A 17,865-nucleotide genomic window follows, 5' to 3' on the forward strand; every position below is an offset into this window, starting at 1 on the left:
TAACATGAGTTTTAAAGTCCATAGTTGTATAACAACAAGCACATCTATGCTGGACCCTTTCTTCAAGGAAATGGCTTGCTCTCCTGCAAACATTCCCTGTGTTTGAAATTTCTGTCTGTGAGAGTGTCGTTCAGTAACACACTGCAGGTCTGATCTAGCCAGCAACAGGTAGGACCATGTAGTGCTAACAGAGAAGATCATCCCCTGAGCATCATGTGTCGTTCCTCCAGGCACATGCATTCAGTGGCTTTCCGTATAGCTCAGCCTCAAAGCCGGCATCCACTCCCTTCAAACTGGATCCCTGGGAAGCCTAACATGAGATTACCTGGTGTCCCACCAGGTCACTATTTTCCTTGCTGCCTCTCACTATGCAGTGCAGTGCTGCAGATGTTTGGCAAGTAGGATAATTGGAGATGGGAAGATTTAGACTAGGTATAAGGAGGAAATTCTTCAGAATGAGGGTTGTGAGGCACTGGAACAGGTTGACCAGGGAAATTGTGGATGCCCCATCCCTAGAAGCGTTCAAGGCCAGGTTGGATGTGGCCTCCAGCAGACAGATCTAGTAGGAGGTGTCCCTGCCCATGACAGGGGGTGGAATTAGATGACCTTTAAGGTTCTTTCCAACTCAAACCATTCTATGATTCTCTGACATAGATGACAGCAGATCTGGGGGGCAGTGCTCATTTGCTGGCCCTCATTTTCTTGTCCATTTGTGCAAAAGACTTTTTGTGACATTTTGGACCCAAGGACACATGTTTTCAGGACTAGTTACCCCAGAGCAGCAGTTCAGACCAGCCTGACATCCTGTAATTCTTCTATCTCTTGAAATGCTGTTTAATCAGCCTGTTTTTTTAGCTCTTCATTATTTTCTCCTTTTATTCATGCAGTTGTGTGTGATTTGTATTGCTATGACTGTTTGCATTGGTATTTGCAGCAGTTCTAGATGCAGGGCACTGCCTCGTTCTTAGTGGGAAAGACCTGTAGCTGATTGGTATTTATTTATTTTCTTTTTTCAAAAATGTATACTCAAAAGAAAATTATTTCACTTTTGGTGATCCCAAAAATGACCTCACTTAGGAAGGAACAACCTTACAACTTTCAGTTATTTGGCCAGTTAGCATGCGAAGCAGCAAACAAATGGCCCTTACTCATGGGACGACCCTCTATATTTAATGAAGAACGGTGAAAAATGACAGCTGTGTTAGGCTCTTGTCTCTTTCCTACTTTGCAAACCTTGCTTGCACTTAAGCTTTTGCATGAATCTATGCATGTGTTGCTTGCAGAGCAAGAGGAATTTATTAAATATTTTGTTACCTTTCTTGCTCCTTATGAGTAGTTTGTGTGTCATAAACAAGGGCTATAAAAAAGCTGATTACAAGTATGGGAGTTGAGAGGTGATCTTTGTTCTGGGTTGGAGAAATGCTTCTTATTCTGTTTCCATCATCCTGCTAAAGATACTAGAGATAATAGATGTCCAACAAAAATAAACATTGGTCTGTGTCACAAGAGATAACAATCAAGTATAAAATGTCTATAGTACATGTAAGCTATTCTCTAGCATTGCCACAAAGATTCCCACAATTTTCTTTGGATTAATATTGCATCTAAACCAGCCTACTGTGTGTCTAAACCCCTTTTATAAGTTATATTTAATTTCTTCAGGTTTCTCTGTTTCTTCCCTCTTGGCTCCTCCGAAGAATTAATTTCCCTATGCAGCTGCTTTTAGATTATTATCATGCCCATGACTCCACAAACTATTACTTCTTAGCCAAACTAAACACACCAAGGTTTGGAGTTTGTTTGGGGTTTTTTCAGTGTCCCCTCAGAAATCACTTACTCCATTTTGTTAATTTGTATATGGCTCATCTCTTAATTTCACCTAAGCTTTTAACCTTCCTTTACCACTGTGATGTCTGGAAGTGCATATGCGGAATGTCCTCAGGTCATTGGTTCTCAGCACTCTTGAGCTAATGGACCCCTTCCAAATTTTTCCTGAAGCACTGATCTTCACTTTCAGAAGTAGTTCGTGTTTTTAATCAAAGTATGGGTTTTTTAATCTCATTTTTCTTTAGCTTTACTCATGAAGCTCTGAGAGTTTCTTCTGGTTTGGGATCTGGGAACTAAAGGTCTGCATCTGCAGAGCAAAATGGTCACAACAGATACAGTAATTTCTTCCTGAGCTGATCCACAGGTTTCAGGAGTCATAAATGGAAAAACCTTATGAATTAAAAATAGTTCTTTCATTCTTGATAACATCTGATGCACACAAAGGTGAAAAAAAAAAAATGTTAAATTCCTGTTTAGAAGTAACTGTGTGATACAGAAATCTTTTTAATAGCATCCAGAAAGATGGAGGCAGGACAGAGAAGAAGTACCTTTATCTCGTACTTATGTGGGGATTTGAACAGTATCATTACATCACTACAGAGTTGCAGAATTGCTCACTTAAAAGTTAAAGGCTTATATGAAAAATTTAATTTGTGTGTGTGTGTGTGTAGATAATGCAAGAAAGAAAGAAATTTCCATTGATTCATAACTTTCAGGAGGAAAAATCCTTTCTGAAAGGCGTATCGCACTCACGTTCCCAGGTCAGATGGGGCTGACTTGTTTGTTCGTTTATTTGTAAAGGAAGAATGAATTGTGTTCTTTCTCATGGTCATGGAAATAAGGATAAAACACATTTAGTAATTTTTTAAGTGCTTCTGTTCATCTGAATTCTCCTTAAAGTCTCCATTTCACCCTTTGAAGCATTCAAATCAAGTTTTGATAAGACTTAGGGCCTTTTATGTTGGTGTGGCTTAAATCATAAATGTTAGAACAAGTGTTTGGGGGACAAGATTGAAGTTACTGTCCTGCCCAAAACTGGTGTTAATGTTTTGCAGCCCGCCAGGGTCCCAGGGTGGACCATGATCACAGGAACAGAGCTTGTTGCCACTACCAATTGCAAACTCTGTGCTCAGCAAGACGGTTGGTGAAGGGCAGCAACACTCTCCATCCCAAAGGGAACTAAACCCCAAGGCATGAAGCATCCTTAATTCATATTGAAGCCTGCAATATTAGAGATGAGCCACCACTTAGAGGAGAAGACCCGAGGTCAGCCCTGTGGCTAATATTTGTGGAGAAACTTTTCAACCTGGAAACTTTTCCCTGCAGAAATATTCCAATGCAGAGGCGCATATGGAGAACTCTCTCAGCTCCTGTGCAGCATGGGAAACCTTTGTCCCACACATCTTGTAAACGCGGCAGGGGGCCACCATTGTGCTGCGCATCTTCTGAGCACCATGGGAGGAGGCTTTTGTCTGGCACAGTGGGCAGGCGCCGTAGGAGGGCACCTTTGTCCCACACAGACAGTAATCGCTCTGCAAGAGTGAATTATGGGGATTGCAGAGCTCCTGCCCTCCACCAGCGCTGTGTTTCCTAGATGGAGAGCTCATCAGCCTCATTGGGTGAAAAGCTGCTTTTCCTGAGTGGAAATGGAGAAGAGAAGTGGCAAAACCACATTTACATGCATGTGTGCAAATGCTGTGGGAATAGTTCATCCTGGTGCCTTGCACGGACACCACTGCAGGCACCAATCCCAGTTTCAGTTTTGCTTTTCCCCTTCCTTATTTTTCCTTCCCATTTAGGCTGCCCTGTTTTTATGATTATTTTTCTGTCCCTTATTATGTTTGCTTTGTCTCCTATTCAATACATGATTTGTTAATTAATCTAATTCACTAATAAGCACTCTCATTCTTTCAAATAATTAGTAACGATGTTTGAAAGACTTGAGTCCTGATACCAGTCCCCCTGGGACTTCATAGGTAAAATTTCAACCCAATATAATTAATTATTATTTCTCTTCTCAAATACTTGAGCCACTTGCCAAGAAGTGCACCAGTTCCCATTTCCCAGGCAGTCTGAGGTACTGTATGTTGCCTTAAATTAAGTGCAGAGTCCTGCACTTGGGACACAACAACCCTGCGCAGATCCAGGCTTGGGGAAGAGTTGCTAGAAAGCTGCCTGGCAGAGAAGGACCTGGGACTGTTGGTCCACAGCAGCTCAGCCTGAGCCAGCAGTGGCCCAGAAAGCCAACAGCATCCTGGCTTGTTTCAGAAAGAGTGTGGCCATCAGGACCAGGGAAGTGATTGTGCCCCTGGACTCAGCATTGATGAGGCCGCACCGTGAATCCTGGTTTCAGTTTTGGGCCTCTCACTACAAGAAAGACATTGAGCGTCTGGAGGGCTGAGGGAACTGAGGTTGTTTAGCCTAGAGAAGAGGAGGCTGAGGGGAGATCTTATCACTGTCTACAACTACCTGAAAAGAGGTTGTAGCGAGGTGGCTGTTGGTCTCTTTGCCCAAGTGATGGGTCTTCCAACCTATGATTCTCTGATTCTATGAGATGAGGTGCTGAGTCTGGACCCAGCCTGCAGAGATGTTCTGTGTGCTGTGGGTGCTCATGGATGGGTGGCTCACAGCTAGAGCCAGTACGGGCACAGCATCACACAGCTGGGAGCTGCATTCCCATAAATCTCAAGTGTTGTGAGGTCTCCTCAGCCAAAGTAAAGCAAATCATTCGCAAACAAGACGTAAAGGTGACTGCAGTCCTTAGAGCTGTTAGAGCAGTGAAGCTCACAATCCATTGTAAGTGGTTCCCCAGGTTCCCACCACCCATGAGTTGTCAGATTGACCTGTGCAAAAAGACATGGCAATGGATAAATCTCCTGCGGGCTGATTTTTGTGATACAGTAAAGCAGTCAAGTTTGGGCTTTGTCTGTTCCTGTCAAATCTGAGCCTGTTCTGTTCTAAGGCTCCTATTGTCCTAAAGGCACTTGTGATTTTTTAATGTTGATCTGCTAGTTTACTGATATTCAAGAGTAAGTATTATGTGCTGTAGTTTCAATTAATCCTCCTTTTCTCAAACTAAAAAAAAATCTGGTTTTTCTTCCCACGCCAGTCCTCTGGCCCTACCTGATTGTGCATGAATTCTGAGAAATAGCTGCCAGTAGTTCGGCAAGTTCATTAACCAATTCCCTGATGACACTCAGGTGAGTGTCATCGAGACATGATGATTTGTGTATTAAATTTTTGCAAGTTATTCCCTCATCTGACTTTTTTTTGTATCAACAACTGCATTGGCAAGTCTGCATTATTTCTAATTGTCAATATCTCCTTGTGGTGGTGGGTAAATTGATCCTGAAACTTGTTCACTCTTTCACAGTCATTACTCTTTTCACCTCACGCGTTATTGGATGCATTTTCTCTTTGGAGCTCCTTTCCAATTTCTGTATTGAAATTTACATCCAGTTCTCCCTACCTCCTTCCATGGTGGCAATTGAGAGGCTGCTCTGCTTTTCACAGAATCGTAGAGTCCTTAGGTTGGAAAAGACCTTTGAGATCATCAAGTCCGGCTGCACCTGTCAACTACTAAATCATACCCCTAAGCACTTCATCTTCCTGTCTTTTAAGTACCTCCAGGGATGGTGACTTAATCACCTCCCTGGGCAGCCTCTGCCAGTGCTTAATAACCCCTTTAGAGAAGAATTTTTTCCTAATGTCCAGTCTGAGCCTCCCCTGGTGCAGCTTGAGGCCATTCTCTCTCATCCTATCACCCATCACTTGGGCAAAGAGACCAACACCCAGCTCTCTATAAACTCATTTCAGGCAATTGTAGGCAATGATAAGGTCTCCCCTCAGCCTTCTCTTCTCCAGACTAAACAACCCCAGGTCCCTCACCCACTCCTCATCAGACTTGTTGTCCAGCCCCTTCCCCAACTATGTTGTCCTTCCCTGGATCCACTCCAGGACCTCAAAGTCTTTCTTGTAGGAGGGGCCCAAAACTGAACACAGTATCCTAGATGCAGCCTCACCACTGCTGAGTACAGAGGCAGAATCACTTCCCTGCTCCTGCTGCCCACACCATTTCTGATTCAAGCCAAGATGCTGTTGGTCTTCTTGGCCACCTGAGCTACTGCTGGCTCATGTTCAGCTGCTGTCAACCAACAGCCCCAGGTCCTCCTCTGCCAGGCAGCTTTCCAGCCTCTCTTGCCCCAGCCTGGAGCACTGCACGGAGTTGTTAAGTCCCAAGTGTGGGACCAGCACTTGGCCTTGTTGAACCTTATCCCGTTGGTCTCAGGTCATCGACCCAGCCTGTTCAATTCCCTTTTAAGAACCCCCCTAACTTCAAGCAGATAGACTCTTCCTCCCAGCTTAATGTCATCCGTGAACTTACTGAGGGTACATCAATCCCCTCATCCACATCATTGACAAAGATATGGCATTTCTCTCATTTCTCTCGGTGGGGCTGGAAGCAGGGCAGGGACTAATTGTTTTTTTTACTCCTGCAGCTTCAGCCCTTGCATATTTTAGGCTATTATAACTGCTTCCTACACTTAACAGTTTTTATATGTCTTTTCATTGTAACATGCTCCTAAGATTTCTTGAAGAATTAATGTCTGAAATCACTATACATTGTGCGACACCACATCACTTGATGCAGTACATTGAATCATGCAGTTTATCATCACGGCTGTTGAAATTAGTGAGCGCTAAGGGTATCTGTACTTTAGAGGACCTTGGCTTTAGTACAACTGCTTTTTATTATCCAACTCTTCATAAATGATTCTTTCTATCAAAAAATAGATGGCTGCTCATGCATTTAATTTGTCTGCTGCTAAATACACAATGGATATTGCAGTTGTCAATGATATTTTTCCTCTGGTGAAAACCTCATGGCCAAATCTGTCATCACCCTGAGGACATAATTCCTTTTGCTTCTGTCTAATATTCTGAGCCTCCGGAATATAAATCATAAATGTACAGTCTGTGCAGTGTTAAATTTTTAGGGCTTTCCCTTTAGTAGTAGTTGAATGTGAATACGTAAGGACAGAATTTGACCTTTAAATGACTATAAAGGGGCAAGGCAGATACTGGGCAAGCTTTTCTTATTGCCGTATTAATCAAGCAAAGAATCATCATAATCCTGGAAACTAAATAGCCATTGTAGTGATTTTATCACCAGGGAAATTGTTCATCTGTCAGTAAGATTGTTACTAGGAAAGGGAAAATAGGGAGTGTTAAAATTGCTTTAGACCACTGAATCATTGAGTCCCTCTAGACTCAAAGCTTGAATTGTTTTTTGAGAGGGGTGGGTTGAGAGAGGTTGCTACAGGAAAGCTGTAGGTTAATCAGTTTCAGTAACACCAGTGAGTGTAAGCCTGATCTCTCTTGAGGACATGAGGAGAGTGCATGGAAGAAGGCAGGATGGAGAAAAGGACATAGAGGCATCAGAAACTTATTGTTTTGTTATTTTTTGTTTCTTTCATAGAGGATGAAGGCTCTTGATAAAAAGAAAAAGAAAAAAAGGGGGAGGGGGAGGACCAGCATAATGTTCACTGCCTGTATTTTCATCTAATTTAATCCAGCGGATATTTATGACAATGAATACGATTGAGACAGAGGGAGACAGATGCAGGCAAATGGGAGTGACAGAGACATGTCTGTGTGGGAAGCATCCTTGTAGGGCCCAGAAAGCCACATGGGAAGTTGCTTTGCCTCTTGGGGCACAATGTGATGTTGCCATGTGCTGGGACACAGATGTGTAAGTAGATCTACCAGTGCAGGAGTGTCCTTCTGGTGTGCTAGAACAGCCCATCCCTCCTTAAAAACAGCTTTGGTAGATGACATCTGTGCTCGTGTCATTGTGTGGAGCAGTGGGCAATTGTAGTGTACCCAACCATGGCATAACCTGAGGGATAGGTTTGTTAGGCTACCAGCTGTGCTGGGAGGGGAGTTTCAACCTTGTGCCGTGGTGCTACAACTCTGTGCATGGGATGATCCTGAGGTGGGAAACAAGCATTGATGAGTATCACTATGGATGGTGGCTCTTGTAGGAGGTGGGGTAGATGGTGCAGTGCTACAGACTGGGAGAAGTCTGTCTAGAAAGCTGCCTGGAGGAGAGGGACCTGGGTGTGTTGGTTGACAGCCGACTGAATATGAGCCAGCAGTGTGCCCAGGTGGCCAAGAAGGCCAATGGCATCTTGGCTTGTATCAGAAACGGCGTGACCAGCAGGTCCAGGGAGGTTATCCTCCCTCTGTACTCGGCACTGGTGAGACCGCTCCTCGAATCCTGTGTTCAGTTCTGGGCCCCTCACCACAAGAAGGATGTTGAGGCTCTGGAGAGAGTCCAGAGAAGAGCAACAAAGCTGGTGAAAGGGCTGGAGAACAGGCCTTATGAGGAGCGGCTGAGAGAGCTGGGGTTGTTTAGCCTGGAGAAGAGGAGGCTGAGGGGTGACCTCATTGCTCTCTACAACTACCTGAAAGGACGTTGTAGAGAGGAGGGTGCTGGCCTCTTCTTCCAAGTGACAGGGGACAGGACAAGAGGGAATGGCTTCAAGCTCCGCCAGGGGAGGTTTAGGCTAGACGTTAGGAAAAAATTCTTTACAGAAAGGGTCATTGGGCACTGGAACAGGCTGCCCAGGGAGGTGGTTGAGTCACCTTCCCTGGAGGTGTTTAAGGCACGGGTGGACGAGGTGCTGAGGGATATGGTTTAGTGTTTGGTAGGAACGGTTGGACTCGGTGATCCGGTGGGTCTCTTCCAACCTGGTTATTCTGTGATTCTGTGATTCTGTCTGCATTGAAAGCCACCTGCAAGATATAATAGACTGTCTCCCAGCAAATAATGTTCACTCAAAGATGGGTGAAGTTGGAAAGTATAAAAGGAGCCTCTAGGAAATTTGTGTAAGACATTGTTATTGTCTCCCTACCATGACGGCGGAGAGGGGGGATAGAAATCTGTGCATGCACGTAACATGGATCCTCTGTACAAAATGTCTTTTTGTGTGGAAAGTGGTGTCTTTTGCTGGGGGGCTTTTTTGGAGGAACTGGTCTGATGACAGCCTGTGAGGGTGCAGGGGAGGGCAATGTAATGGGTAGCGCCTCGCTCAAAGACATTCTGGAGGGGATGGCATATGTGCAACCACCAAGGATCCACCAAGGATGGGTACACAGGGGTGAAGGTCCCAGTGAGGGTGTGAAGGTGGGTGAGCGGGTAGTGCCATGCCAGAGCATCCCTCCAGGTCAACCACCTGCGTCCCTGGGGATCACTGGCCACCCCACGTCCCTGGGAGACCATCAGCTGCCCTACGTGGCATCCTTCTCCACCAGGCAAGCCACGGCCACCGCATCCTTCATTGTTGTCACCCCCAGATTGTGATACTGTCACAAAACTGTTGCTAGGCAACAAATGTGGTTACCGGGTCTCGGCGAATAGCTGAAGGGGAAAGCGAAGTGTTGCACCATTGTAGAGTAACCATAGCAATGACCTACTATTACAGACTAAAGAATTATCATTAACAATGTTAAAGTATCAAACGGAGGCCCAGGATCCAGAGACTTCTAGGCAGCATCTCTGCGTAATTGAGTTACTCAGGAAGAGGTCCCAAGTCTTTCACAGCCCTTGGCTCCCTATCGCCATCATCTTGGTTTTGTTTTGGGGGTTGATATGGATCAGGGTTTTTGTTTAAGTAGAGCAGCTGTGCTGTGCATTGAAGGGGACTCTTGTAAAACAATGGAAACACCCAGCAAAAAAAAAAGAGATGGAGGTGGATCTGTGTGCAGAGGGTAAGGATATGCAGGAAAGGTCCACTTTACTGCCTCAATATCATGTACGGGCTTGTTGGAAAAGGGTCCATGTAGAATGCCTTTGTAATGCAATGGTTGTTGTTTGGTTCAAGTGTTCCCTTTCAGTTAAAAATGCATATGCCAGGCCAAAAGTAATATAAAATGGAAAATAAATAGTACAAAACACATCAGCCTTGAAAAGCAGGTGCTTTCTTTCAAGGTAGGCCAGGCAGGTGAGGTGCTTTAATGAAGCAATACTTAGCCAGTTGCTTTGGGATCTCACTTTCCCAGGCCTGAGAGATGTCCAGGATCTCTGACCTGTGACCTGTGTGGCCATGAGTGTGTCTGAGTGCGTGCAGGCTTGTTCCTGCCCAGCTGTCACCCAGCTCCACGGTGGGGTGGATCCCCCTGGACCAGCCACCCGTTTTGCTTTTAACACCCTGCAAGCAAAACTGGAAGCAGCAAAATGACCCCGCAGTCAAACTGTCACCTTTGTATTTTGCAGGTACTGAGCGCCACGAACTCACTTCCTGGAAGAGTTTTCCCTCAATTTTCAAGTTCTTCAGCGAGGCAATAGAGGCAAAGAACAGCTCAGTGAAACCAACCCCAACACGGCGCTCCAGCAGGATAAAATACGAGGACTTGTAAAAGGAGGGGAGGAAAGAAAAAAAAGCACCAACACCAACACCGCCAACCTCGTCACTGCTTGTTTTCTGCAAGCAGTCTCGCAGCCCCTCATTAGATTGTTTTCTTCCTAGAGCACAGGGTCGTGATGTATACATCTAAATAGTTTTTTGCATTATTTCTAGATGAGTGCAACTGTCAAAGCAATATGGGTTCGCTGGTTGTGCTTCCTGTGGGCTGTAACTTGGATTTCGTGCTGCCCATCAGTGCGCAGATTAAGGCTGACAGTGGTACTGCACAGTGCAGCATGGTGCAGCTCTAATTGCCCTGACATAGCCCTGCACCAAGCTGATGCCAGAATTTAACAGCTTCGTCATGGTCCTATCGCCTGCAGGATTTTTTTGCTGCTTCCTTCTATTTTAAGACAGAACAAAATAAGAATTACTCTTTATTTTTTCAAAAGACAGTTCTAACTCAGAAGTGCTAACCAGCCCATGTTTTACACCCAGTAGCCTTCTCTTTCTCTGGGACCAGGTGGGATCAACCCTTGACTCTTTCATTTTCTGCTTGTAGGAGAGCCCAAGAAGTTTGGTCTAGATTTCTAGGAAAGCCCCTTTGTTGTAGAGATTTTCTCCTCCTGGCAGATCAATGGCATTATCTGTAGATCTTCTCTTCCTTTTGATAGCTCCACTTAAAAAAATGCCTATTCATTAACTGGCTGGATCACACTGTGAAAATACAGCAGCAAAAAAAGAAAAAGAGGGACACATTGGACATTTTTATTTTTATGTTTATTTTTAAATGCAAAGATGCTTCTGATTTCATATGCTGGGTTTTTAATGAATTGCCATCCCTTGATTATTTCCTTTTTCCCTAAGCTCACGGGTTCGTCCCCACTTTCCCAGGCACTGGCGGGGAATGCGAAGGCGGGGATAGAGGGGCAGCCGGGGTGGGGGGAGCTGCCCTGCTTGGGGACATCACGCCACGTGTGGAAGGGGATGTGGCTGTAGCCATCACCGTCGCCTTCAGCTGCTTTTCTCCTCTAAAACGTCTAATACGTGACAAGATGTGCCTGATAGTGTGCCCGGCTAGCGAGCGTGCTAATTAAGCTTTTCTAGTGTTGATGATGCTAAATTAAAGTGATCTTTCATTCAATGGCTATGCCCACCTTGTATCTGAAGCTGTTAGTGCTGAGGAGGCAAGACTCAAACACATGGGTCTGGGACCCCCATCCCACTCTATCCCACCACTCCCCTCATGTAATATTTCCTATCCCACAGCTAGGGGCCAGGAATGCTGTTGGGTTGAGGAGAGTGTTAAAACGAGGAGAAGCTGGAATAGGGGTGCAGAGCAAAGGCAGCAGTGCCCATGGTGGGGTACAAGGCGAAACCTGCTGAGGGTAGGAGAATTCAGGGGTGAGAGCCCCCAGCTGCAGGGTTTGGGTCAAAATCCTTCATCTGGGGGGCTCTCACCCCTGAATTCTCCTACCCTCAGCAGGATTCCTCCCGCCTCCCCCCACCTCACTGCATTTAACCTCTCCCTTTCCCAAGCGTCCCTCCTACCCATTGGAGAAGTCGCTGTGCACCCCCAGCCCCGGGCAGGGGGGCAGAGAGGGGAGTGGGAATCAGGCCGTGCCTATGCAGGGAGCAGTGTGAAATCTGCACCCAGAGGGTTTCCTTCCTGGAGAAAACTTGTTGCTGGGGGAAAGATTTCTCCTTGGAGGATGCTGCTGCTTGCAGCCATCCTAATTCTCCACTGTCAGGGTCTGCAGCCGCCTCCCTATCCTGTGTCCCCCACCAGCTCCCTGGTCCCTGTGTGTTTAGAGGGAAGGAGGGCACTTACACCCTGTGTTTTGGGTTTCTGTGCAGCTTTCACAGCCAGGAAGGCTGGAGGGGGATTGGAGAGGCGGGAGAGGGTGTTTTTACACTTCAGTCCTTGCTCTTTCCATCGCCTGGGCTCTCCAGGGTGCCAAATGTCGTGGGAATTGATCTATTTTTCTAAGTGTCATTGAGAACCAAAATGTACAGAAATTTGTGCTGTAACTATTTCTCTTTTTATAAGGCTTTTTCCTTACCATGCCTCTGGCCCGGCTTGTGTTACAGCTTCGGGGGGGGCGGGGCGGGTTGTTTTCTGTAAAGCACACCGGGGGTCCTCGCCACCGATGCTTCCCCACTTGCATGGATCGAAAAAACAACAACCCCAAAAAAACGATGCTCCTTTCTCTCCCCCTTGTGCGCTTCTCTGCTCCGCGGGAGCCGCCATCCCTCCTGGGGATAATGAGGATGCGCAGGAGGAGCTCCCCTCGCCCGGGAAAACAAGCAGGGGGGTAGAGGAAGGGGTTACAAACAAGACCCCGACTGGTTTTGCGGAGGGGAAGGTGTGAGATGCCCCCCGGGACCCAGCCACGCAGGACTGGGGGATGGATGGAGCGAGGGTCCTCGGTGGGTGTTTTTCCCCTTTTCCCGCTATCCTGCTGTCTTTTAGCTCACCCTAAATATCAAAATACACCCTGGGGAGAGGGCTTTGACCGGCTTCTCGCGGAGAAGGACCTTTTGGGGAGGGATGCTGTATCTCCACCCCCGCCCGCGGCTGCGGGAAAGGAAAAATCGCAGCCGAAGTCGACCCGGGAGGAGGAGCTGGAGAGGAGAAAGGCGTGGGAGCATCCCGGTTTGTCTGTGCCGCCGGGAAAGGTGACAACAGTAGACACGGAGCGCGCTTAGGAGGGATGGATGTTGATTTAATTGATTCATCTAGGATCTATGGTTTTAAAGTCGCCGTGATGCCTCCAGCAGCCAGAGGTCTGACAATCAGCCCCATCTGACTTCAACACGGGGAAACTCCCTGGCATCTGACATCGTCCAGCAGCCTGTGCCCTGGGCAACTTCAGAGACGGGGGAAAAAAAAACCGAAAACAACAGCAAAACTGACCCTCTGATAGGATCTACAAGAGAATCCCCCAGTTCCCCATGGCCCACACCAAAAGGTTGTGCAAGCAGAAATGCCACAGTTGGAACGATTGACCAACGACAGGAGTGCTTCCTTGCCAAGAATTGGGAGCAGGAAAAAATGTGTTCCTCGAGAAAAAACAGCCAGTGGACCCCTAAACACAGCAGATCTGTGAGGGAAAAAAATGGGGTAAAAATAAAGCAAATAAATCCTCCATCTGCCTTGTCCACACGTAGCTCTGCGCCGGTTGCACTCATAGCAAACTCAAAAGATGACAGTGCTTTTCATGGGAGTGTGCATTTTTCCCTGTTCCTCGAGAAACATCACTAATTGTTTTGTTTGGTTTTTTTTTCCTCCCCCTCTAGGAATTTCTTTCAGAGGTACAAATGAAATATGTCACATCTATAAAACCACACAGAGCTGCATATTGCACCGTTCTCTAGTCAGCCAAACCAAAAATAACGTGTCAAGAGCGTGTACATCCATCGTACACCCCGGGGTAGAGCTACATCTTACAGCGTGGAGGGGTGCATGTGTGTGCGTGCCTGTGCAGGCATCCGTGGGCATCTGGATCTCGCAGGGATGTGTGTGTGTGTGTGTGTGTGTGTGTGCACGCGTGCACACATGTGCCCGCACTAAGTTGACGTTCTGGACAAAGTGTGAAAAATATACTTCTCAAGAAACTTGGAAGGAGATGCCATTCATCATTGTACCATCATAATACCACAAATTTTCACTTTTCTGTTCCATTTCGGATTGCATGTGTTTGTGAGTATTTCACTAGATCAGTGACAGCTCTTTATTTGCATAATTATATGCTCTGGTCTGAAGAGAAAACTAACCCCCAAATTTCATGGGTCACCAAACTGCGACAATCAATGTTTTATCACGTATGCTAAGCAAAACCTAAGAAGCTATATGAAGTTTCTTGGGGAGTTTTTGCTCCTCACAAAATTAAAGATTTTGTGCCTCTTGAATAGATGCAAAATCTTTCCAAGCTCTTTGTAACTGAATTCCATTTGAAGGCAAAACTAGAGATTAGCTCGTAGATCTGGATTTCAGATCCACTAGCATTATTACTTCAAAGTGGATTCAGACAAGCAGCTTTACTGCATCCCTAAATTTCCCCGTCCTAAGTACTGTCATTTAAATGGTGGTCAAAAAAAAAAGGGGGGGGGAAGGGGGGCAAATGGCCAAAAATGCATCATCAAGTCCGCAGTGACCAGTGGATTCAGTGGGTTTAAATCCACCCGTTCAGAGCAGTTTTATTCTTTCTGTTGGGTGCTTCCCGCACACACACACCAAACGCACACCCCAGTCCGTTACAGATACCGAGAATAAATACAAAGAAAACAATTCCCGGGCTGCAAAATCTGTTCTGGTCCATCAGTTGCACAATAACCACACGCTCGAGTTATGACACACACACTCCAAGTTTCCCTCTCGATCAAAACGCCTTGTGGTGAGGAGGAAGGGACCTGGTGATGGGGTGAGGATCCTTACCCTCCTCCTCCATCTAAAGAGCTAGGAATGTTTAGCTCTTGCTCCGAGTCGGTCTAAAATAGAACAATATTAAATAAAAAGTACTCAAGCGGACTTGGGGAGGAGGTCTCGGGCGAGTAGGTGAGTTGCGGATCCTAGGGGACCTTGCCACCTCGGAGAAGCTAAGATACTTTCCGGCTCTCCTTGCCGTGGGAAGTCCCCACGGTTTGCAGCCTTGCTCTCGGATCCCGTCTAAGCTCTCGGATAGGATAAACTTATTTTAGAAGGGGTTTATTTCTAGTGAGATAGATAACCGTGGTCTCCTGACCCCGTGGTGGGGATGGCAATGCCGTGGAAGGACCGCGAGAAGGAGGGGAGAAGCGCTTCTGCCATCCCACCGGGCTTTTTTATTTTCCTTTCATCAACCCGAGAAGCCTTTTCCCCAGGGAAGCGGATTCCCAGCACAGGCTGTCACCCGGGAAGTTCGGTGCGATGGAAGTTTTGACTCCTTTGAGTGATTCCCAGGCAGGCGCTAGCCTCGCGCCGCCCCCTCGCCTTGTGGGAGCAAGGTGAAACACGGGTGGGAAAGAAAAACAGTGCTGGGAGGTACACGATCCTCTCCATCAGCCCTCGTCAGGCTGCCGGGGGGCACAAGGAGGACGCCCCGCTCCCATCCACCCACTGAAATGAGCTGCTTAACCCCCCCCGCACCCCTCAGCCGGGTCCAAGGAAATGAGAATATTGCGGGGAGGTGGGGGCGGCTCTTGGGACTGGTTATCCCTGCGGAGACAACAGTATTAGTTATTTCCCACTAAACGCGGCGCAGGAGAGAGGTGACCCCTCCGAGGAAAGGCCTGGGTCGTCTCCTTTTGTCGTTTCCATCTCTTTTACTCGCGCCCTACCTAATCCCCTAATGCCTGGCAAAGGACCGTCTCCGGACTTCTGCCTTCAAGCTCCTGCTTTAAAGCTGCAATCGCCGACACAATTAGATAAATCACCTTCCAGCGCATCTCCCCTCCTCCCGGGACCGTTTCACGCCTTCTCTTTCTAAGCTTGACTCGCTAAACGATGAGAATTTTTTTTGTGTTCTATAGCAAAGCCCTTGATGCGAAGGGACCTCCGTGCCCTCCCGCAACACCCAGGTACAAAAACCACTCCCTCCCCAATAATGTTCCCGGTCCTGCTCGCCTGGATTTTGCGGGGAAAGGGTGTTGCACGGAACTTCTAAATAATGATCGACCGGCTCGCAGCAAGCCCCGAGCCCGGCTCTGCCCGCTCGCCGGTGGCTTTCGCCAGGCTTTCCTGCTCCTCTGTCCCCTTCCCACACGCCCAACTTCTCTCCCACCGAGTTTTTCCTCTAATTCAATTAAGACCCATCCTTTGATTCGTTCTCTGCTGGGGAAACTCTCCCCCTCACACACCTCTCTATATGCGCTTCAGATGTGTGGTTTTCATCATGATGATGGTGATTTGGATTATAAATGCTTTCCTTTTTGTTTTCTGACACTTTTTGGCGTATCCTCTCCCCGGGGGGTCTTGAGGCATCTCCAGAACTCTGAGCGATGGGCACTGTGTTCTCTGCTGGGGGAGATCTCCCCCATCACACACCTCTCTACGTGCGCTTCTGATTTTTTTTTTTTTTTATCATGATGATGGTGATTTGGATTATAAACGGTTTCCTTTTTGTTTTCTGCCATTTTTCCTCTCCCATGGGGGTGGGGCGCATGTCCAGAACTCCAAGTAATGGGCATTGTGGGTGGGGAAGGGGGGGGGTCGCATGGTGTTTCCAGCGTGGTGTTTCCAGCGTGCTCCCCACGCCCCCAGCTAAGCCGATCGTGAGGATCAAAGCCCGCACCGTTCTCGAAAAGCGGCGGAGCGGTCGGGACAGGGACCACCGGGCAGGATGCTGTCCTTCCCAAGCGAGAGCCCCCCCTATCCTCATCCCCCCCCATCCTCATCCCCCCCATCCCTCTCCTCCCTCCCCGGGGGCGGTGGGGCCGGCGGCGCTCGGGGCGGGCCCAGCACCATGGACAGCGCCGCCGCTGCCAGCGCCGCCGCTGGGTCCTTGTGCCCCCCCTACACCTTTAACCCCCCGCCACTCCCCCCATCTCCCCCCCATCCCACTCCAAGGGAGAAACATTCCCCGCTCTCCAAGGCACTGCTCAGTGCCTCAGCATCCTCCAGCAGTGTCGCCGCTCCATCCCACCGGGAAAATCCGATATTCTCCCTAGGGGTGCCCCTTGGGGAGAGATCGTGGTGGGGGGAGTAGCGGGGGAAGCATCACTACTCGGTCACTTGGATGTCGCGACAGACCGTGGGACGAGTGGGGAAAGGTCTTCGCCCTCCTCCTGCTGACCAGCAGGGGAAAAAGAGGAAGGGAGAAGGTGGGCGGGAAGAGGGAAAAGTTAATTCCTCCGTGCTCTCCTCCCGGTGTAGCTTGGCCCCCGGGGGGTTGGGGAGAGCAGGGGGTGTCAGGACAGACCTGGGGCTGGGTGAGCATCCCCCGGCTGCGACGGCACCCTGTCCTGGTGCACAAGCTCCCCAGCCCCGGGGAGACAGCGAGAGCCTCTCCCCCTGCCCAAACGCAACACACGGGAGTGTGGGCACAGACCCCGGCGGGGTCGGCGTGGCCCCCGCTTAGCTCGGGGCACCCATCCCGGGCCACCTCCCCACCCAGGTCTGGCTGGAGGGGTCAGGGGGTCGGGAATCCGTTTACTCCATTATGACCACCCCCATGGTCCCTCCGTCCCCTTCTCCTTTGGGGTCTTCTCGGAGAGGATCCCGAGGTCGCACCCGGGACCCACCCCCGGCTGGATTCACCCCACCGACCCGGAGATCGGCCGAGGGGTGCAGGCTGACCCCCGGGGTACCTGTGGGGCGACCCCCGGCGCGGGGGTCCGGGGGCTTTGTTGTTGTACCCTCCCCTCCCTGGATCCCCACAGCACAGGGGGCTTCGCCCAACGACTTCGGCACGGGGGGAAGACGCATCAAAGGCTTCACCACACGCACGTGAAACCGAAGGCTGAAATATTTTGCAGCGCTGAATGTTCACCTAGAATGGTTTATTTTTCTTTTCCATTTCTTTTCCTTCCTTCAATTGGTTTGGGGTTTCTTTCTTTTTCTTTCTTTCTTTCTTTCTTTCTTTCTTTCTTTCTTTCTTTCTTTCTTTCTTTCTTTCTTTCTTTCTTTCTTTCTTTCTTTCTTTCTTTCTTT

The 17,865-nt window shown here is 48.2% G+C and overlaps 1 protein-coding gene across 3 annotated transcripts in view; it reads left to right on the forward strand.

Annotated features, from left to right (window-relative positions):
* ARB2A (ARB2 cotranscriptional regulator A) overlaps positions 1 to 11,379 on the forward strand; it is a 317,755-nt gene extending 306,376 nt beyond the window's left edge. For all 3 annotated transcript variants that reach the window (XM_069881093.1, XM_069881095.1, XM_069881092.1), the window contains one exon: positions 10,106 to 11,379. In XM_069881093.1, the coding sequence (XP_069737194.1) occupies positions 10,106 to 10,248 (143 nt within the window). In that variant the 3' untranslated portion in view covers positions 10,249 to 11,379. The remainder of the gene's footprint in view (positions 1 to 10,105) is intronic.
* The last annotated feature ends 6,486 nt before the right edge of the window (positions 11,380 to 17,865 follow it).

Source organism: Phaenicophaeus curvirostris, chromosome Z (assembly GCF_032191515.1).
Source record: "Phaenicophaeus curvirostris isolate KB17595 chromosome Z, BPBGC_Pcur_1.0, whole genome shotgun sequence".
Classification (NCBI taxonomy): Eukaryota; Metazoa; Chordata; class Aves; order Cuculiformes; family Cuculidae; genus Phaenicophaeus; species Phaenicophaeus curvirostris.